The 22,198-nt window shown below is 43.3% G+C and overlaps 1 protein-coding gene across 3 annotated transcripts in view; it reads left to right on the forward strand.

Moving 5' to 3' along the window:
• The window catches only part of SAMD8 (sterile alpha motif domain containing 8), an 82,225-nt gene that overhangs the window by 9,146 nt on the left and 50,881 nt on the right, over positions 1–22,198 (forward strand). Inside the window, exon 1 of one of the 3 annotated variants that reach the window (XM_008965560.4) lies at positions 2,573–2,976. The exons of 1 other annotated variant lie outside the window; for it this stretch is intronic. In XM_008965560.4, coding sequence (XP_008963808.3) covers positions 2,608–2,976 — 369 coding nt within the window. In that variant the 5' untranslated portion in view covers positions 2,573–2,607. Of the gene's footprint in view, positions 1–2,572; positions 3,033–22,198 lie in introns of those variants that run through there. One more of the 3 variants, XM_008965559.4, reaches the window with a different exon arrangement.

A 22,198-nucleotide genomic window follows, 5' to 3' on the forward strand; every position in this document is an offset into this window, starting at 1 on the left:
CTGGAAATGTTTCCTGGGACTCCTGGGAGACTCCCTGCTTTCAGGCAGGCGAAGTCCCTGCTCTCCCTGGTGGCCATACCTGGTCACTGCACTGACCTCAGCACCCCCGGGGGTCCTGGAGAAGGTCCCTGGCCTGGGATGGTCAGAGCAGAGCTATTTCTCCTTGTTTCCACCCTCCTGTGTCTGGTAAAGCGACCAAGAACTGCCTCTCCACGTCCCCACCCCCATGCCCCTTGGCCAGCTACCACTCACGCATCTCCTATGAAAAGGTTGGGCCAAACTTCGTCCACACGGCTGCAAGAAGACTTCCCTGCCCGCAGGAGCTCCTCCAGCTCCAGGATGGTGGGGCAAGGCGTGGCTTTGTCCTCTCCCCCCAGCTCTGGGAGAGAGGTCTCAGCCATGGGCCAGCCCGCCCACCCCTCTGCCTCTGTGGTCACTCCTCTCTGCCTCTTCAGTGTCATTTCTCCTTCCCAGAGATTGACAGGGACAGGTGACAGAAGCAAGTGACTCAGCAAGTCACAGGGGCCTCTGGAGTGGACAAGACCTTTTCCTCCCCAAGCCTCCCCCCACCCCCAAACTCCATGAGAACACGGAATCAGAGAGACCTCTGCAAGTCAGCTACCACCCTGAACCTCAGTTTCTTCATCTGTAAAGTAAGGATAATCACACCTACCTCAGAGAATTTGAGGATTAGATGAAACAAAGGACATGCTGGGTCTGACACATAGTAGGTGCTTAGAAACATCTGTGGAATTAGTAGATGTAGAGCCCTGCCTAAGGCTATTAGGTTCTGAGGACTGAGTTAAAGTAGAGATCCAGGGTGCAGAGGAGGTAGCTGGTTCCAAGGATGAATGATAGAAAGAACTGAAAGAAGTGTACAGTCTAGGTGGGCCACAAATTGGGCAGGAGCTGGATTGGATGTCTGTTGGATGAGTCTCTGAATTATGGAGGTCAGGGACAGTTTTCTGAGTTGTAGAGTCAGAGAAATATGGGTAAGAGACATGGAGAGCTTCCTTTAAAGGGTGCCCACAAGATTCATGGGGGGAGGGGGAAGGTTTTGTTTTGTTTTGTTTTGTTTAGACAGGGTCTTACTCTGTCACCCAGGCTGGAGTGCAGTGGCATCATCTTGGCTCACTGCCACTACCACCTCCCAGGTTCAAGTGATTCTCCTGCTTTAGCTTCCTGAGTAGCTAGGATTACTGAGTAGCTAGGGCATGTGCCACCATGCCACACTAATTTTTGTGTTTTTAGTAGAGATGGGGTTTTGCCATGTTGGTCTGACTGGTCTTGAACTCCTACCTCAAGTGATCAGCCTGCCTCGGCCTCCCAAAGTACTGGGATTACAGGTGTGAGCCACCGTGCTGGGCCAATGGGGCAAGGTTTGAACAATGGTCCTGTAATGAAGATGGCTAACTTCTCAGAAGAGAAGGCTGAAGAGGGCCTTGTATGTCAAATGGGGAGAAGGGAGGTGAGTGTTGCCCTAGACTTTGAGAGCCAAAGGGGCTAACTGTCATCAGAAACAGTGGGAGGGAGATTCCTCTGCCTATAAGGGCTTTGGGTCCCAAAATAGAAACTGAGAAAGGTCAACCTGTCCTTCTGCCAGAGCTGGTTATCAGCAAAAGAGATGAGATGTCTCACCCTCTCTCATGTGACTTCTCAGTGGCCCTAATGGAGCTGGGAAGGGTATGAGCTGCAGTGGGGAGGTTCCCAGCTGCCCTTGGCCTTAAGACCAGTTTGAAGGGAAAGGCCACACCAGGGCATCCCATGGAAGCAGTCTACACTCATGTCTATCCCATTCAGAACCATTGAAGTCGGCCCGGCACTGTGTGGGGAGGCAAGACCAAGGAGGGGCTCGTGTCCAGGTTACAGCTGGGTTTGGACTTGGTTTATGCCAATGCTAGACCTGGCTTGGGAGGAGACCTTCCCTCAGGGTGGTGCAGCATGGTGGAGTGAGGAAAATACAGGATCTGATGTTAGAGAGATTTGGGTTGGAATATCAGTTTGCAATATGTCAGGCAGTATGTTTCTTTACCTTTCTGTGCTATAGGATCCCCCTTGCAGAATTAGCACTAGGATTTTTTTTTTTGAGATGGAGTTTTGCTCTTGTCGCCCAGGCTGGAGTGCCATGGCGTGATCTCGGCTCATTGCAACCTCCATCTCCCGGGTTCAAGCGATTCTCCTGCCTCAGCCTCCCGAGTAGCTGGGATTACAGGTATGCACCACCACGCCCGGCTAATTTTTGTATTTTTAGTACAGACGAGGTTTCCCCATGCTGGCCAGGCTGGTCTCGAACTCCTGACCTCAGGTGATCCCGCCTCAGCCTCCCAAAGTGCTGGGATTACAGACGTGAGCCTCCGCTCCCGGCCTTAGCACAAAGATTAAATGAGATGTTTATATGGCGTTTGGCATAGACACTGTCAAAGAGTAAATGGGCAATAAATTATAACAATGATCATTGGGGGCTGGCTATTGGAGAAGAGCTGGCTCTCTCCAGAGGAATTCGGATTACCTCCTTCTAGGCCCTAACCCCATTTACTGATCCCACAGGCCCCGCCCCGGCTCCGCTAGCCCCGCTTCCTCCTGTCGCTTTGGCCTCCGGCATGACGCATGCGCCCTCGGGCTCCTCCGCGGCCCCATCTCGGTTCTCCTCTCGGGCCCATCTGGAGCCTCGCGTCTTTTCCAGTGTGGGCCCCGCCCCCTGCCGGTAGAACCCCGTCCCCGGCCGGTAGGGCCCCGCCTCCCGAAGCAGTTCCGGTTCGGCTCCGAGCAGCTGCCGGCGCGGCGGTGACGGCGGCCGGGACGATGCCTGCGCGCAGTCGCCACCGCCCCCGCCTCCACTCCGGCTCCCCGCCCCGGGCTCCGCCCCTGCCGCTTGAGGTGCTTCACTCCGGCGAGGCGGGGAGGGCCCCGGACTCCGACGGCGGCTCGGACGCCGACTCGGAGGTGGGTCCGGGGAGCCCGACTCGGACCGCGGAGGTGAGCGGGAGCTGAGGCTGAGGAGAGGGGAGCTTGGGGGGCGCCTGCTGCCAAGGGTGAGTGGGGAGTCTGGGATGGAGCCGGGGGCTGCCGAGGGACCGCGACCTGGAGGGGCCCCGGGGAGACGGTTGAGGGAACCGGGATAGTCAGCTCTGGAATGGAATCTGAAGCAAATGGAGGTTGTCGAACTGAGGGCCTGAAGGCTGAGGGGTAAGTGGAGGCCGAGGAACGAGAGGGAGAGAGCGAGAGGGGGAGGCTTGAAGAGCCCAGAGCTTGGGGGCTTTTGAAAGCTGCGCAGTGGGAGAAAAAGATCGAAGGTCCTGCGGGAATGTGGACCCGGAGGAAGAGATGCTCTGGGTTTGGCAGCAGGGATGAGGAGTCAGAGGAGCAAGACCTGGGCCGGTGTTCCCTTCCTAGGGCGAGGGAGGGCGATCGGGGCTGGGACTGTAGCCCTCTCATGGGGTTCTCCTCTTATGGAGCCCTCTTATCCGCCTCCCACCCCGGGTGGGGCTGGTGGTGATGGAGGGCAGGATTTAGGTTTGACTAGAAGGAGGAGGGCTGTTGGATGGGAAATCGTCTGGCCTCAAGGGGTGAGGGAGGCACTGAAAAAGAGAAGTGTGGTCAAGAAAGAAAAGGAGCCCTTGGGGATCTAATTTTGGGCTTTGGCATTTTTACAGGTGCCTTTTAAAACATCAAAGATCACTAGGGCAATGTACTTGGATCGTGGGGCTTTCTCGTTCGTGCACAGTGGATCCTTTTAAGAATCTTGGGTGGAAGGGGCGGTGTGAATCACTGATTTGCCTAAAGGACTGGGGGAAGTAGTGGAGAGGAAGTGATGTTTGAAGAAGGTAGTGGAAGACGTGATTCTGAAAATGAAGATATTTGGATTTATTGACAGTAATGGTGTCCTTTTTTTCATTGTAATTTTTTCGTAAATAAGTTTAAATACCAGACATGTTAAGATCCTAAAAATTTACTATATTACCTTTAAGTTTTAAAAACTTGAAACAAGACTTTGGATACTCAGATTTTAAAAATTAAACTTGAAACAAGAATTTGGACACTTGGATTTTACAGATACTCAACATGGACTGGTTCCACTTTCAAAGTTTTAACTTGACACATGTATTTGCCACATAGTAAATGTATGGTCAATGCAAGTTTCTGGGTGAAGGGGGCACAGTGAACTTGCCACAGTCTAGGCGCAATACCAAATCTTCCTCTCACTGATAACCCCAGGATTGGACTTATCTCTTGAAAATTGGAGAGGTACCTTTGACTGATTGGCAAAACCAATACTGAAATACTATTTTGCAGGTATTGTGTGAATAGTATTTTTAGTAGAGTGATTTGGAAAAATAAGGACAGAGGATGCTTGTAGTTGGCAGCCAACACAACTGGGACAGGTGGGTATACAGATGCTTTTTATAGAAGACATAGTTCCAAAACATAATTATGCCAGAAAAAGAATGATTGCAATATTTATATTCACTTTAGTAGAGATAAATTGACTTCCTTTTGTGATTGTTAAGTCATAACATGGTTCCATGAAGTCTTTGACTTTAGCCACGTCTCATATGTTTTACAACTTTTTATGTGACTATAGGTTTGTAAAGTTGTTGGCCATTTCTTTTCTCTTCCTTCTTTTCTTTTCTTTTCTTTTTTTTTTTTTTGAGACAGAGATTCGCTGTGTTGCCCAGGCTTAAGTGATCCTCCCACCTCAGCCTCCCAAGTAGCTGGGAGTAGCTGGGACTGCAGGTGGGCGCCACCATGGCTGGCTAATTTTTGTTAGCATCAAGCATTTTCTAAATGCTTGATTAAATCTAAATGGATATCTACTGTTTAATCTTCATGAGATGATAATTTGATTTGCAACAGCTTTTAAATTAGTTTATGTGTATGGGCTGTGTGACATACCCTCAGATGCACAGTGGAATAGTAATTGTTTCTTCAAAGGATATGTGAATTCTTAGCTAAAAATGCTGAGATTGTTAAAGTATTAATTCCCTCTTCTTTAACTTAATACAAATTATCTTCAATTGAAGTTTATGTAATATTACTGTTTGTTGGTTTTATCTTTAGAGTGAGATCCTCTGGAGACCTTATCTTCATACTTAGTTGTGAATAAAAGTCATGGCATGTAAAAATTTGCTGAATTGCAATATAAGAACTCTATTAAGATTACAGCTTAATGTTATTGCAAAATTAAAGAGAAACTGTTAGATGGAGTTGTACAATTAACATATTAGCATGTCTAATAGTTTTTTAATTTTTGTTTCCCTTTGTCAGTTCTCACACCCATTGAATAAAGAAAATCAGTTTTTGGCTAGGTGTGGTGGCTTACTCCTGTAATCCCACCACTTTAGGAGGCCGAAGCAGGCAGATCACTTGAGGTCAGGAGTTCAAGACCAGCTTGGCCAACATGGCAAAACCCCATCTCTACTAATACTATAAAAAGAATTAACCAGGTGTGGTGGCTCACACCTGTAATCCCAGCTACTCAGGAGGCTGAGGCAGGAGAATCTCTTGAACCCGGGAAGCAGAGGTTGTGAGCTGAGATCACACCACTGCACTCCAGCCTGGGCAACAGAGTGATATGTCTCAAAAAAAAAAAAAAAAAAAAAAGGTTTCTCTAAGGCAGAAGAAGCCATCATGACTGCAATGGCAGAATATGCAGACATATTTAGGTAAATCAGTTTTGATTTCAGTAGCATAACCCCCCTTCTGCAAAAGCTTATTCACATTGCACAGTTGCTTATAAACATTTTTTTATTTTGTTAATCATTAGATCCTCAATACTTCTTCAAAACTTTGCTGTTACTGATTAAGACATTTTCATGGCTTTTCTAAGAATTGAAATTTGAACACTTTTTTTGAGAAACTTAAATCACAGATGTTTCCATGAATAGTATTATTATTGTTTTATAAGAATGCCATGTTAACAAGCTATTCTTTCAAGATTTTTACTTCCAGGCCTGATGTAATATATGGTGTTAATTGTTGGGTGTACCTAGCATGCCCGTTAATTTATGGATGGAAATCTTTCCTGTCTTCAGATTCTACCCCCTTCATTTTTCATATGCCAGTGGATTGTTAATGAACTAAGATTGAATTCACTTTTTAATTTTAAAGCTTCTGTAGCTTTGATTCTCTTTGGACATCAAACTGATTTATATGAGATATGAATACAATTGCATATTCTGCTAAATTACCTATGAAGCTCTTTTGAATGATTGTGGTATTTGGTGAAAAAATACAGTATGAGCTAATCAAAATTCTTTTAAGGGATTTAGGTTATAGAGGAGGACTATATTATTTCATTCCCAGATTAGATTAAATGTTTTACTTATTTGCAGAGATGACAGGGGAGAGCCTTGATTATTTTCACGTCTCATGTATTTATATTTGTTTACAAATAAAGAGTTACTTATTTGCAAAATGCCGTATCTTTAATACTTGCTTACATGTGATTTTGGGAGTTCTTTTGGAACCTGTTTTTGTTCTTGTTTTTGTTTTGCTCTAAGGGTATGATGTAACACATTGAGGGGTTAATAGTAGGGCAAGAACAGAGAAAGCCATTTGACAACAGATATCATCAGGACAGTGATGCTTACTTTAGGTCTTGTGGTTTTCTTGGCCTTGAGAAATCAAGATGTTAACTAAAAATAGGAGAGCATGGGCCAGGCACACTGGGAAAACAGATTGGTGTTTACATGCTACCGCTGTTGCTTCCTGGTAATTTGCCATATGAATGTGTGGGTATGGATTTGTAACAGACCTGTGATGTGAATATTCCTGAACCCCCTCCTCCCATACACACAGCACCATCATCACAGATCTGAAGCCTAACCTTTAGCTGAGTTCAGTGACTTCATGTTTCCGTATTGAAATGTTCTGTTATTGGGTCCTCACAATACTATAGAATGTAACATACTGCGGGCACGGTGGCTCACGCCTGTAATCTCAGCACTTTGGGAGGCCGAGGCGGGCGGATCACGAGGCCAGGAGATCGAGACCATCCTGGCGAATGCGGTGAAACCCTGTCTCTACTAAAAATACAAAAAAATTAGCCGGGCCTCGTGGCAGGCGCCTGTAGTCCCAGCTACTCAGGAGGCTGAGGCAGGAGAATGGCATGAACCCGAGAGGCAGAGCTTGCAGTGAGCGGAGATCGCACCACTGCACTCCAGCCTGGGCAACAGAGCGAGACTCCGTCTCAAAAAAAAAAAAAAAAAGACTATTAACTAAGAAAAACTTGGTTATAATAGTTTCACCACAGTGTTTCACCATAAAACAATGTTTTATGATATGTACCTCAGAAAAGAGTGTTGTGGGGCAGGGCAGTGAACTATATTTATATTTGTCTAAGTATTTTTTGGTAGTTTTTTTTTTAAAGATAGGGTCTCACTGTCTCCCAGGCTGGAATACAGTGGCGCGATCATGGCTTATGCAGCCTTGAACTCCTGGGCTCAAGCAGTCCTCCTGCCTCAGCTTTCTGAGTAGCTGGGACTATAGGCGTGTGCCACCACACCTGGCTAATTTTTTTAAATTTTTCTTTTGTAGAGATGGGGTATCAGCTATGTTGACCAGGCTGGTTTAGAGCTCCTGGCCTCAAGCAGTCCTCCCACCTCAGCCTCCCAAAGTGCTAGGATTACAGGTGTGAGTGTCTTAAATTTTTGAAGTGCATTTAGTTAAGCTTATGAGTTGTGGCAGAGGACAAGAGGTAGTAACATGAGTATCTGTTATCTTGATACTTGTTCTGTTGTCTTGAAATTTTTGACAGATAAATTCTAGTTGGAGGTGAGAACCATGGATTCTGCTAATTTAGGGCCTTCCTATAGGTTAACTGGTGTCACTGAGTTTTTGGAAATACTTGCAAATCTGTTTTAGTTTGGAACTTTGAGATTAAATGGAATTGATGTCAGTTCCATCAATATAATATTAGCATGAAAGCCAGAGATTTCCAAAACCATACATTAAAATTTGGCTGCAAATCCAATCCATTTTCACAATATTTAATGGAGTTTGAAGTCTTGAGCCAGTTTCTCATTTTCCATTATATTGATTAGATTTTGGATGTAGCATATTTATTTATTTATTTAGAGACAGAGTCTCACTCCGTTGCTGAAGCCTGGTGCAGTGGCGTGATGTCAGTTCATAGCAACTTTCGCCTCCCGGGTTCAAGCAATTCTCCCACCTCAGCCTCCCCAGTAGCTGGGATTACAGGCGCGTGCCACCATGCTCGGCTAATTTTTTGTGTTTTTAGTAGAGACGAGATCTCACTATGTTGCTCAGGCTGGTTTTGAACTCCTCGGCTCAAGGCATCCGCCCCCCTTGGCCTCCCAAAGTTGGGTTTACAGGCGTGAGCCACCGCGGCCTGCCAGTGTAGCATATTTAAAAATAAAGATTTTACCAGCTGGGTGGGGTGACTCATGCATGTAATCCCAGCACTTTGGGAAGCTGAGGTGGGTGGATCCCTTGAGCCCAGGAGTTTGAGACCAGCCTGAGCAACATAGTGAGACCTCGTCTCTACTAAAAATACAAAAATTAGCCGGGTGTGGTGGTGTGCACCTATAGTCCCAGAACTCAGGAGGCTGAGGTGGGAGGATCACCTGAGCCCAGGAGGTCAAAGCTGCAGTAAGCTGTGATTGCGCCACTGCACTCCAGCCTGGGTAAAAAGTGAGGCCCTATCTTAAAAAAAAAAAAAGGGTGGGCGTGATGGCTCACACCTGTAATCCTAGCACTTTGGGAGGCCAAGGTGGGTGGCTTACTTGAGGTCAGGAGTTCAAGACCACCCTGGCCAACATGGTGAAACCTTTTCTCTGCTAAAAGTACAAAAAAATTAGCTGGGCGTGGTGGCACGTACCTGTAATCCCAGCTGCTTGGGAGGCTGAGGCAGGAGAATTGCTTGATCCCAGGAGGCAGAGGTTGCAGTGAGCCGAGATTGCGCCATTATACTCCAGCCTGGGCGACAAGAGTGAAATGCTTTCTCAAACAAACAAACAAACAAAAAAGATTTTACCAAATTGATATGTTAAACTGCTAGCCTGGTTAGAATAAAAATTAGAATTTTAGATACTTAGCTTCTTTACTGGTTTGCTGTGGCATTGCAGCCAGGTCAGGAACCCTTTACCAAATTTATCACCAAAGTCCTATCATCGTGCAAAAACTTTTGGTATAACTGAGAATATAAAATGGACGGTAATATCTGTCAGATTCTTACTCATTGAGGGGAGACGGTTCTGGATTTGGTGTAGATAACTTGGTGCAGCCTGATAGTAGAAGTTAGTTTAAAGGCTATTTGGAACCAGAAAAAGATTATGTTATTTGGTATATATGACAACTTTTTTTGAGTAAAATTATAAGAGTTCACGGTTAGAGCAGCAAAGAAGTCCAAGAACTGAAGTGCAGCCAAGAGAATGATGATGTAACTGAGGAGGGAATTTAATTCTTTTAAAGATGCTGCCCTAAATTCTACTGCTCAGAAGTGGGACATAACAAAACAGAAAATCACCACTAAAGAGTTTCAAAATGGATGGTAGGAATTAGTGCAAGGTCTTTGAAACTGTTTTGTAATTATTGCAGATTTTATCGATGTTTTGGAAACAATACCCTGTGCTTACTAAGAAAATGCAAAATAGGCTGGGCACAGTGGCTTGTGCCTGTAATCCCAGCACTTTGGGAGGGTGAGGCAGGCAGATCACTTGAGATCAGGAGTTCGAGACCAGCCTGGCCAGCATGGTGAAATGCTGTCTCTACTAAAAATATAAAAATTAGCCAGGTGTGGTGGTGTGCCCCTATAGTCCCAGCTACTTGGGAGGCAGAGGCAGGAGAATTGTTTGAACCTGGGAGGCAGAGGCTGCAGTGGGCTGATCACGCCACTGCATTCCAGCCTGGGCGACAGAGCAAGACTCCGTCTCAAAAAAGAAAAAGAAAAATATCTTTCTATAAGTATAAAGAGAAAAGAGTAGTTTTTGTTTGCTGAATGAAAATGTTTTCATTTATGGTAAAAATTTTAAAATAGGATGGAAAAAAGTTGGATAATCCCAAATACTATAAACTACAGAGTTATTAATCACAAAGTTTAGCCATATATGCCCAAATTAAACCTTATCCTCCTACATCATAGTTTAGGCTTTTTGCTTTCATAAGAATTGTTTTTATGTTCTGGTTTATGGATCTGCAAACATGTAGTCTTTATTATGTGGATATTAGATAAGCTAAATGTATTTGATTTAGCTGTATTTCAGCTTCAGTGCATCTATAATATATAATTGCCCTAAGGAAAATTTATTAACTCTAGCTTTATATAATGTTTGAAGTCTTTCCTCAGTGTTTATCTTGGGATATGGATCTTAATTTTTTTACGTTTTATACATCATTTGGAAGCTGTTTAACTTTTAAATTTTGTAAACTAAATCAGTAATAATTTGTTTTTTTTTTTAATTTGAGACGGAGTTTCGCTCTTGTTACTGAGGCTGGAGTGCAGTGGTGCGATCTCAGCTCGCTGCAACCTCTGCCTCCTGGGTTCAAGCAATTCTCCTGCCTCAGCCTCCTGAGTAGCTGGGATTACAGGGGTGCACCACCATGCCCAGCTAATTTTTTTGTATTTTTAGTAGAGACGGGGTTTCTCCATGTTGGTCAGGCTGGTCTCGAACTCCTGACCTCAGGTGAGCTGCCCGCCTTGGCTTCCCAAAGTGCTGGGATTACAGGCGTGAATCAATAATAATTTATACAAATAGCACATATTGTATTTATGAGTCAAGTTTTATCAGTTGTGAATTCCTTTAGGGGCATTTGAACGTAGAGCTTTTAAATACAATCACAGAATTTAGAATAGAGGACAGTTGCTTCAGCTGGTTGTACTCCAATATTTTTGATGATTTTCTGCACACACATGCACACACACGTGCGCACACGTGAGAAGTGAAACTACAAGAAAAATCCAGCATGTTTAAGTCACTGTAATCACCATCTGAACATGGATTTTGCTTCTGTAAAAGTAAGCATATTGTAAAGGTTTCATTTTGTTGATATATTCTCTGTATTTTAAATATTGTTAGCTGGGCACGGTGACTCACGCCTGTTATCTCAGCACCTTGGGAGGCCGAGGCAGGCAGATTGCCTGAGGTCAGGAGTTCAAGACCAGCCTGGCCAACATGGTGAAACCTCGTCTCTACTAAAAATACAAAAAAATTAGCTGGGCGTGGTGGCGCGCATCTGTAATCCCAGCTACTCGGGAAGCCGAGGCAAGGGAATCGGTTTAACCTGGGAGGTGGAGGTTGCAGTGAGCCGAGATTGTACCACTGCACTCCAGCCTGGGCGACAGAGTGAGACACTGTCTCAAAAAAAAGTAAAGATTGTCCAGTGATGGATTAGAGGCTATTTTGGTCTCTTGTGTGTTGGTATAATTAAGCCCAGTGGAATAGCTGTGTCTTTCTAGTTTTTAGTGCCTATCACTTTAGGAAGTTTCCCAATTCCCAAACTGTACAGATGTGCTTTCAGGTATCAACAGTAATCAGTTACATCACTGACATACTTTTTATTTTATTTTATTTTATTTATTTATTTTTGAAATGGAGTCTCACTCTATTGCCCAGGCTGGAGTGCAGTGGCACGATCTCGGCTCACCGCAAGCTCCGCCTCCCAGGTTCATGCCATTCTCCTGCCTCAGCCTCCCGTAGCTGGGATTACAGGCGCCTGCCACCATGCCCAGCTAATTTTTTGTATTTTTAGTAGAGATGGGGTTTCACCGTGTTAGCCAGGATGGTCTCGATCTCCTGACCTCGTGATCCGCCCGCCTTGGCCTCCCAAAGTGCTGGGATTACAGGCGTGAGCCACCGCGCCCGGCCAGCGTCATACTTTTTAAAATGTTGGTGAGTGGTATGCTCCTGTGGAAATATTTATTAATAGTTAAATTTTATGTTAAGTCTTTATATGAGCAGTGCATATTGATGTGTAGAGCAATGCATTGAGTAACTAGAACCTCTATTTTGTATTATTGTTTCTCAGTTTATGTAGCTTAATTACGTTGTTATGTTGAAAAGTAATTTCCATCTTTTTTTTTTTTTTTTGAGACGAAATCTCACTCTGTTGCCTGGGCTGGAGTGCAGTGGTGCAATCTCAGCTCACTGCAGCCTCCACCTCCCAGGTTCAAGCGATTCTCTTGCCTCTGCCTCCCGAGTAGCTGGGACTACTGTCGTGCACCACCACACCTGGCTAATTTTTGTATTTTTAGTAGAGGTGGGGTTTTATGTTGACCAGGCTTGTCTTGAAGTCTTAACCTCAGTGATATACCCACTTCGGCCTCCCAAAGTGCTGGGATTATAGGCGGGAGCCACCACACCCGGCCTTTTGAGCAGTTTCTATTTGCTAAGCATTATTATAAGTGCATTATTGTAAGTGCATTACATGTATAATTCCATGCAATCTTCACAACAAGCCTATGAAGTAGGAATTCTCCTCATTTTACAGATAAAGACAGTGAGGCCCAAGAAAGTTATGTAACTTCTGCAGGGTCACATAACTGTGAGTGGTAAATCCTCAATTTGAACCTAGGCAGTTTAATTCTAGAGCCAGTACTCTTTACTTTCTGGGCTGTATATCAGATGTTGTTGGCGAATAGCTTATTTATCTGAAGCTTAACTCTCTAGCCTTAGTTTCTTCAGCTGTAAATTGAGGAATTGTACTAGATCTCTCAGATCACTTCCATTTCTAACCTAAGAACTCTGTCATCCTGATTTACAAAACACAACACGTTTAATGTTTCAAATTACTTTCTGTTTGTAATCTCTGGATCCCTTATGAGATAAAGGTTAAGCTGGTTCCAACATCACACTGTTAATGGGTCGTGGAACTGGATCAGATCTTTTCTGGGACTTCCTGGTTTTGCTGGTTGCCTCATGCATATACTTAGTGTGTATATGCGTATATGGGTTAATAATTGAATTTAATTGACCTTCTTAATTTTCTTTTCTTCTTTTTTTTGACTGAGTCTCACTTTGTCGCCCAGGCTGGAGTGCAGTGGTGCGATCTTGGCTCACTGCAACCTCTGCCTCCCAGGTTCAAGCGATTCTCCTGCCTCAGCCTCCCAAGTAGCTAGGATTACAGGCATCCACCACTATGCCCAGCTAATTTTTGTATTTTTAATAGAGACAGCATTTCACCATGTTGGCCAGGCTGGTCTTGAACTCCTGACCTCAAGTATCCACCCTCTTTGGCCTCCCAAAGTGCTGGGATTACAGGAGTAAGCCACCATGCCCAGCGACTTTCTTAATTTTCTATTTATATCTGTTTAAATGAGATTTGCTTCAAACAGTGAAAAATAATACTGCTTTCATTTTCTTTCTTTTTTCAAAATCATATCACATCATTTTCTTAAAAAAACCTTTTCTCTCTGATTATAAGTATTACATTCTTATTGTATGGAATATAGAAATTTTAGAAAATTTGAATGTAGACAGTGAAAGGGCCCATTCAAGGAGTAAATATTACTAGTTTGATATTTATTTATTTAACAATATACACATATACCATATTTGCTATTTTTTAGGACATTGTGCTTCTTTTAAAATTTTCTCAGTTTTTATTTTGAAATAATTATAGGCTGGGCGCAGTGGCTCACGCCTGTAATCTCAGCACTTTGGGAGGCTGAGGCAGGCAGATCACCTGAGGTCAGGCATTCGAGACCACCTTGGCCAACATGGCAAAACCCTGTCTCCAGAAAAAAAATAGAAAAATTAGCTGAGCGTGGTGGGGGCACCAGTAATCCCAGCTACTTGGGAGGCTGAGGCATGAGAATCACTTGAACCCTGGAGGCAGAGGTTGCAGTGAGCTGAGATTATGCCACTGCACTCCAGCCTGAATGATAGACGGAGACTCTGTCTCAAAAAAAAAAAAAAAAATTTTCTTGGCTGGGCACTGTGGCTCTCTCCTGTAAACCCAGCACCCCAGCACTTTGGGAGGCTGACAGGAATGGATGCTTGAGCCGTGGAGTTTAGCCTGGGCAACATAGCAAGACCCCATCTCTTACCCCTTCCCCAAAAAATCCTCCTCTGTTAGCAGTTTTCTGACAATTTGTATTATAAATGGGTATTTGCGATAAAAATTTTGTTAGATGCTTTTTTTATTTATATGCTCCTGTGTTTTTTCTCCTTTAGCAGGTTAACATGGTGAGTTACGTTGTTTGATTTTCAAATATTGAACCAGCCTTGCATCCCTGGAATGAACCCTGTTTGGTCATGATATATAATTAATTTTATATATTGCTGAATTCTGTTTGCTAATATTTGGTTAAGTATTTTTGCATCTATATTCGTGAGGGATATTGGCCCTTCTACAGACACCATCTCCATAGTGCCAGGTGGAGAAGGGTTAAGTTTTGTACCTTGCTTGCTGGGAAGGAAATGGACACCTCATGCTTGCTTCCCACCCCACCTCACCCCACCCCACCCCACCCTGTGCAGGGGGTTGGGCGGGTAAAGGAGATGAGGGTTGTGGGTGGCTTTGTTACCTCCGATATACCACTGAGTGGTGTTAGTCCTGAGTCTCCAGCAGGCTTCCTCTGGTAGTACCTCGGCAAGGAGCAGGAGGGGTGCCTCATAAGTGCTGTTTGGGTTTGAAGTCCAAGTTCCCCAAATGGACTCCTCTGACAGCATGTTAAGAGAGGGGGAGAGACTTGTTACTGCTAGACAATGATGACAATCCCAGCTCCCTACTTGGTCTTCTCTGATACCACCCTGGTGTGGAGAGAGATATGGCCGGATTATAACCTGACAGGCTTAAAAATCAAGGCTCTCCATTTGGCCTTTCCTGGTGAGGGTGGGAGTGGAAATGGGGCTGGTTTTTTATGTGGTGTTTGGCTGGAATGGAGTGGGTTATTGTCTAAAAGTCTTACGTCTTGCTAGGCTGTCTCTTTTTCTGGTCCTTTGGTTTTTCTTTTCTTTCTTTTTTTTTTGAGGTGGAGTCTCACTGTCTCCCAGGTTGGAGTACAGTGGCATGATCTCGGCTCACTGCAACCTCTGCCTCCAGGGCTCAAGCGACTCTCCAGCCTCAGCCTGAGAGTAGCTACTCAGCCTCAGAGTAGCTACTCAGCCTCAGAGTAGCTGGGACTACAGGCACACGCCACCACGCCCAGGTAATTTTTTGTATTTTAGTAGAGACGGAGTTTCACCATGTTGCCCAGGGTGGTCTCAAACTTTTCAGCTCCAGCGATCCGCCTGCCTCAGCCTCCCAAAGTGCTGAGATTACAGGCATGAGCCACTGCACCCAGCCGGTCTTTTGTTTTTTCTTGGAGCTTTTTTTATCTGCACCTTTGACATTTCCAGGTTGCTAGCTTCTCTAGTATCCACTTTGGGATATATGTGGCAAAATAAACAAACAAAACACCCAAAGAGCTCACTACTGTGTTGTTCCTTGGGTCCCAAGGTGCCTGGCCAGTCAGTCTTCCTCTTCATTTCTCAGAGTCTTCTTATGTTTATTTTATATATAATGTCCATAGAGTAATAGGAAAAAGTATGTCTACTCCATCTTCCTGCAAGCAGAAATCCATTTATTTTTTAAAATGTACCTGTCAGAGGCCAGGCACCATGGCTCATGCCTGTAATCCCAGCACTTTGGGAGGCCAAGACGGGCAGATCACTTGAGGTCAGGAGTTCGAGAGCAGTCTGGCCAACGTGGTGAAACCCTGTCTCTAGTAAAAATACAAAAATTAGCCAGGCGTGGTGGCGCACGCCTGTAGTTCCAGCTACTTGGAAGGCTGAGGTGGGAGAATTGCTTCAACCCGGGAGGCGGAGATTGCAGTGAGTCGAGATGGTACCATTGCACTCCAGCCTGGGTGACAGAACGAGACTCCATCTCAAAAAAAAAAAAAAAAAAAAGGTACCTGTCAGAAATATCTAGAGAGCAAAACGGTACACATAGTGAAGAGTAGCTGTCTCTTCTGTTCCTCTACTTTTTAGAAGCTGTTTCCTTCATTCTGTCTTCATGTCTGTCATTATATTCCATCCTGTCTCACAATCTGTTTTACACTCTTAAGACAATTATTCTTTCTTTTTTTCTTTTTTTTTTTTCCTAAGATGGGGTCTCACTCCGTCACTCAGGCTGGAATGCAATGGCACAGTCATGGCTCAGCTTCCTAAGTAGCTGGGAGTATAAGCACATGCCAGCACAGCCAGCTAATTTTTTTGTTGTTGTTGTTTTTGTTTGTTTGTTTGTTTTTTACAGAGATGGGATTTCACGATGTTGCCCAGGCTGGTTTTGAACTCCTGGCCTCAAGTGATCCTCCCGCCTCCAGCTACCAGAGTGCTAGGATTATAGGTATGAGCCACCACACCTAGCCAATTATTCTTTCTAAAACACACTCTGATTATGTCATCCTCTTTTTCAGCTATCTGCAGAGAATCCCATTGTGTGTAGAATGTTTTTAACTTGACAGAGGTTTCCATGGCTCTCTCAGGTCCTCGTTTCCAAGAAGGAACAACTGTTGTGTCTAAAAGGGCTACTGCCTTATGCAGCCTATTTGCTGCATGAACTGTGCATGATGTATGCCCAGGGACAAGCCTTTTAAGAAGTTCATCATTTGAGGCTGGGTGTGGTGGTTCACACCTGTAATCTCAGCATTTTGGGAGGCTGAGACGGGAGGATCACTTGAGCCCAGGAGTTTGAGACCAGCCTGGGCAACATGGCAAAACCCTATCGCTACAAAAAAAAAAGTACAAAAATTAGCCCAGCATTGTGGTGCACACCTGTGGTCCCAGCTACTTGGGAGGCTTAGGTGGAAGGATCACTTGAGCTCAGGAGGCAAAGGTTGCAGTGAGCCAAGATTGTGCCACTGCACTCCAGCCTGGGTGACATAGTGAGGCCCTGTCTCAAAAAAAGGAAAAAAAAATAAAGTTCATTATTTGAAACATAGTCGAGCCCACAGCTATCAGGGACATTTCTGAAACAAGTACCTTGGGCACCTATGTGCTTCCAAAGCTGTGTGTGAAGCTACGTAACTACATGAGTTGTGCCATTCGCAGAAAGGTAGTCAAGAATCGAACTTGTGAAGCCTGCAAGGACCAAACATGTCCACCTGATTTAGACTTTTGAGTGCTGCCCCATGACCTCCACCAAAGTCCGTATAAGGAGCCGACTCCTTAAGGACTGAAGAAAAACTATCTTCTGGAAAAAGATAAAGTGGAGATTATACTAAAAACAAAAACAAAAAGGTTTTCATCATCTGGCCCCAGTTTATATTTTCAACTTTTTATCCTGTTATTCCCCTGTGCCTTTTACATACTGATGGTTCACCACTGTTTCCTGCCTTCATACTTTGGTCATGCAATTTCCTCTGCTAGTATACTTTTATTTTTATTTATTGATCTATTTATTTATTTTTAAATTTTTGCTATTGTACTTTATTCATCTCTATCCACATAATTTTACTACTCCTTTAACGCTTAGCTCAAAAGTCACTTCCAAGAACTCTTTTCTGATTTTACCAACTGGAAATAACTTCTCTTTTCCAACTCCTTTAACTTTCTAATTTTTAGCAAATTAGATAAATATCCACTTTATTAGTCTTTTGAGGATTGAGTGAACTAATTATGACTCTCTTTAATATCCCTTTCTAGACTGTAGAATCATTGAGAGCAAGATCTGATTCAGATTCATTTGGATGAATGCCACATTGCCTAGTGTAATACCCTTCATATAGTATGTGTACAGTAAATATTTAATAGATGAATAAATGTAACATATGAGTGCTTTTGCTTTTTTTTTTTTTTTTTTTTGAGACAGTATCTTGCTGTGTCATCCAGGCTGGAGTACAATGGCATGATCATAGCTCACTGAAGCCATAACCTCCTAGGCTCAAGTGGTCTTCCCACCTTGGCCTCCTGAGGACCTGGGACTATAGGCACGTGCCACCACGCTGGCTAATTTTTTTTTTTTTTTTTTTGTAGGGATGAGGTCTCCCTATGTTGCCCAGGCTAATTTCAAACTCCTAGGCTCAAGCAATCCTCTGGCCTTGGCTTCCCAAAGTGCTGAGATTACAGGCCTGAGCCACCGAGTTGGCCGGATTGTATCCTCAGTGCCTTAGTGTCTGGCATCTCTATATAATAGACACTTAGTAAATGTTTGAGACTGAACAGTGCAAAATTGTGATTCAAAAAGTCTTCATTAGGCTGCGCACGGTGGCTCACACCTGTAATCCCAGCACTTTGGGAAGCCGAGGCGGGTAGATCACCTGAGGTCAACGGTTCGAGACCAGCCTGGCCAGCATGGTGAAAACGTGTCTCTACTAAAAAATACAAAAATTAGTGGAGAGAGGCGGCTTGTGCCTGTAGTCCCAGCTACTCGGGAGGCTGAGACAGGAGAATCGCTTGAACCTGGAAGGCAGAGGTTGCAATAAGCTGAGATTGCGCCACCGCACTCCAGCCTGGGCACAGAGCGAGACTCTGTCTCAAAAAAAAAAAAAAAATCTTTGTTATGTAATGTAACTTTGATACATTCTTCTGCTGATAACTAGAAAATATTTAGTATTTTATATTTGAGATTTAGTTCTTGCAGAAGTACAAGAGCCCTCAGTTCATGTGAGGCAGTATATTGTCATGGGTAAGAATATGAACTTTAAAATGAGATTGCCTAGGTTGAACAGTTCTCTGTACTACTTGCTAGTACAAGTTGATCTTGGGGAACTTAACCCATTTATATCAGTTGTCACATCTATAAAATGAGGAAATTAATAGTACCTACTTTATATAGTTGTGAGGATTATTTGGGCATATAAGTCAAACACGTAGAACAGTTCCTCAGACACTGTAAATGCCATGAATGTTAGCTAATTTATTGTTACTTCCTGAAAATGCACTGAACACGGTTCAGAACTTGAGTTTGTGAGTTAGGGTGTACATTCTTTTTAAGGAATAACACTCTGCTGACATCATATATCCTCTAGCTGTACATCCTGTCTGCTTCCTACTATTTTAACTAGGTATTGAATGGATAGCTGATAATCCCAGTTACATGACAGACAGTATTCAGCATGTAAATGTTAAATAAACAAGTCCTCTTGAGACATTTTAACTCAGAAAGGATTAACTAGTTCATGCTAAGGAACAACATGTACTTTTGTTCACTGTATTTCCTTTGAAGGATATTTTATTTGTTCTGGTTGAATATGCTTTCCCATTCAGTGCAGTTAACTCTTCCTAGGTGATAAACCCTTTACCGGTCTTTACTGACAAATTAAAATGACTGTTTAATGTTCCCTGTATTATTTTGAACCTTAAAACTGTTTTAACAGCCCTCTAAAATTAATCTGGCTCTGATTTTTTTTTCTTCTTTAATTTTTTTTTTTTTGAGACAGAGTCGCTGTCACCTAGGCTGGAGTGCAGTGGCGCGATCTTGGCTCATTGCAACCTCCGCCTCCCAGGTTCAAGCAATTCTCCTACCTCAGCCTCCCAAGTAGCTGGGATTACAGGCGCATGCTACCACGTCCAGCTAATTTTTGTATTTTTAGTAGAGACAGCATTTCACCATGTTGGCTAGGCTGGTCTGGAACTCCTGACCTCAAGTGATCCACCTGCCTCGACCTCCAACAGTGCTAGGATTACAGGCGTGAGCCACCGCACCCGCCCTTCTGTTTTTTTAAATTTTAATAAAAACAAGGTCTCCATATGTTGCCCAGGCTGGTCTTGAACTTCTTCGCTGAAGCAGTCCTCCTGAGTTCACCTCCCAAAGTGTTGGGATTACAGAAATGAGCCACCACACCCAGCTTAGATATTTTTAATAACAGGTGAATTCTGAAATCTACATTTGTGTAAGATTAAAAGAATACATATGGTATTATTCCATTCATATAAAGTACAAATGCAGGGAAAACTAAACTATATTGTTTATGGATATATGCTTAGGTAGTAAAGCTATAAAGAAAAACAAGGGATTATCATGAAGATAGGTTTGTGGTTACCATGGGTGGTCGGCAGGGGGTGGGGAAGGGAATTATTGATTAGAAGTGGTACACAGTGATACTGGGCTGGTGCCTTGGGGTGATTACAGATTAAAGGAAGTGAATAGTTGCAAGCCTGAGATGAAAAGATTTGCTTTTTTATCCAGCTGTTTGTATTGCATTATTAATACATGCATATAATTGGTTTTAGTGCCTAAATAGCAAAATTTCAGACACATACTGACGAAAATGTATTACTTCTTCTGCAAAAGGGTCTTTTAACAAAAGTTGACACTTTCGTAATATAGAAGCCCTGCTTTTCCTCCATACTTCTTTCTGTATTCTGAATCACCTAAAAAAAAACCATCTCAACTGGATCTTTTTTCCAGTGTGCTTTTCTTCTAATTCTAAAGATATTTGTTATATCTTCTTTGTACTTCCTCTTTTTCTTCTTCTTTTTTTTTTTAAAGACTAGGTCTTGTTCTGTTGCCCAGGTACAGTAATAGCTCACTATAGCCTGGAAGTCCCCAGCTCAAGTGACTCTTTTGGACTTCTGGGTTTTTTTGTTTGTTTTGAGATGGAGTCTTGCTCTGTCACCAGGCTGGAGTGCAGTGGCATGATCTCGGCTCACTGCAACCTCCAACTCCCTGGTTCAAGTGATTCTCCTGCCTCAGCCTCCCAAGTAGCTGGGATTACAGGCATGCACCACCACACCCAGATAATTTTTGTATTTTTAATAGAGACAGTGTTTCACCATGTCGGCCAGGAGGCTCTCATCTCCTGACCTCGTGATCCACCTGCTTCGGCCTCCCAAAGTGCTGGAATTACAGGTGTGAGCCACCGCACCCGGCCTGGACTTCTTTAAAGTTAAAATGATTAGCTAGTTTCATTTGGCATCTTTAGATTTGAATTTGTCATCTACGTAGGATAAAGAAGTTATATAATCTTAGGGACAGTAGAAAATGGTTTGTTTATATAGCCTTAGATACATAACAAAGCCATTAATGTTTTAAGAAACACCCCAAAGCCATCTGAGTAGCTACATGAATACATATGATTGGAGATTTGTGTTAGGTTTAGCTGTGATCTTAACCCTTGACATCATAGTATAGTGGTTAAGAGTAGAGGAAATAAACAACTAGGTAAATCTAGAATATAGGTTATTCTACAAAGAACTACCCTGAACTTGTCTCCCCCTAAAAAGAAACAAGAGCTAGGGCACTGTTCTAGACTAAAAGACACTAGCAAGATGTGATGACCAAGTGTAATACATGAACCTAAATTGAATCCTGATTTTTGGAGGAAACAGAAATAAAATAAATTTGAGGGACAATTAGGGGAGATATTATGGTTAATTTTCTTAGGTGTGGTAATGTGTATTGTACTTATTTAGGAAGTTGTCATTATTATTAGAAGATGAATAACAACTGGATGCCGAAATATTTATGGTGAATATCATAATGTCTTTATATTAAACAGTTAAGAAGTGTCTTCAAAATAAGATACGAATGCTTAAAAAAAAAACACCTATGATCAGCCAGGCACGGTGACTCACGCCTGTAATCCCAGCACTTTGGTAGGCCGAGGCAGGCAGATCACCTGAGGTCAGGAGTTCGAGACCAGCCTGACCAACATGGAGAAACCCCGTCTCTACTAAAAATACAAAAAAAAATTAGCCGGGCTTGGTGGCACATGCCTGTAATCCCAGCTACTCGGGAGGCTGAGGCAGGAGAATTGCTTGAACCGAGGAGGTGGAGGTTGTGGTGAGCCGAGATCGTACCATTGCACTCCAGCCTGGGCAACAAGAGCGAAACTCCATCTCAAAAACAAAAAAAAACACTATGATCATTCTTTAAATCTCTGGTAGGATTTAGTAGCTTTATTTTCAACCCATCCTTTAGCTCCAAGGAAAAGCAGCATGAAGTGATGGAAAGAGTACTGAATTTGTTGTCAAAATTCTTGGAGTTTAATTTCAGCATCAATATTAACTCTCTAGGTGACTTTAAATAATTTAAATTATAATAATTTAAATAATTTGTGTAAAGCAAATCTGGCAAAATGTTTGAATCCTGGCTCGGACAATTTCAAGTAGGACCTTGGTCACTTCACTTAACTTTTCTGTGCCTTCATTGTCTCGTGTAAAATGAAGATAATAGTAATGTCTACCTCATAAAAGTGTTGTGAGGATTAAATAGTATTATAAAGTGCTCAGAATAGTGCCTGAGCATTCAACAAATGTAGCTGCTGCTGCTGTTATTGTTTTATATTTATTTTATTATCTATTACTTTGAA

This window comes from Pan paniscus, chromosome 8 (assembly GCF_029289425.2).
Source record: "Pan paniscus chromosome 8, NHGRI_mPanPan1-v2.0_pri, whole genome shotgun sequence".
In the NCBI taxonomy this organism is placed as follows: Eukaryota; Metazoa; Chordata; class Mammalia; order Primates; family Hominidae; genus Pan; species Pan paniscus.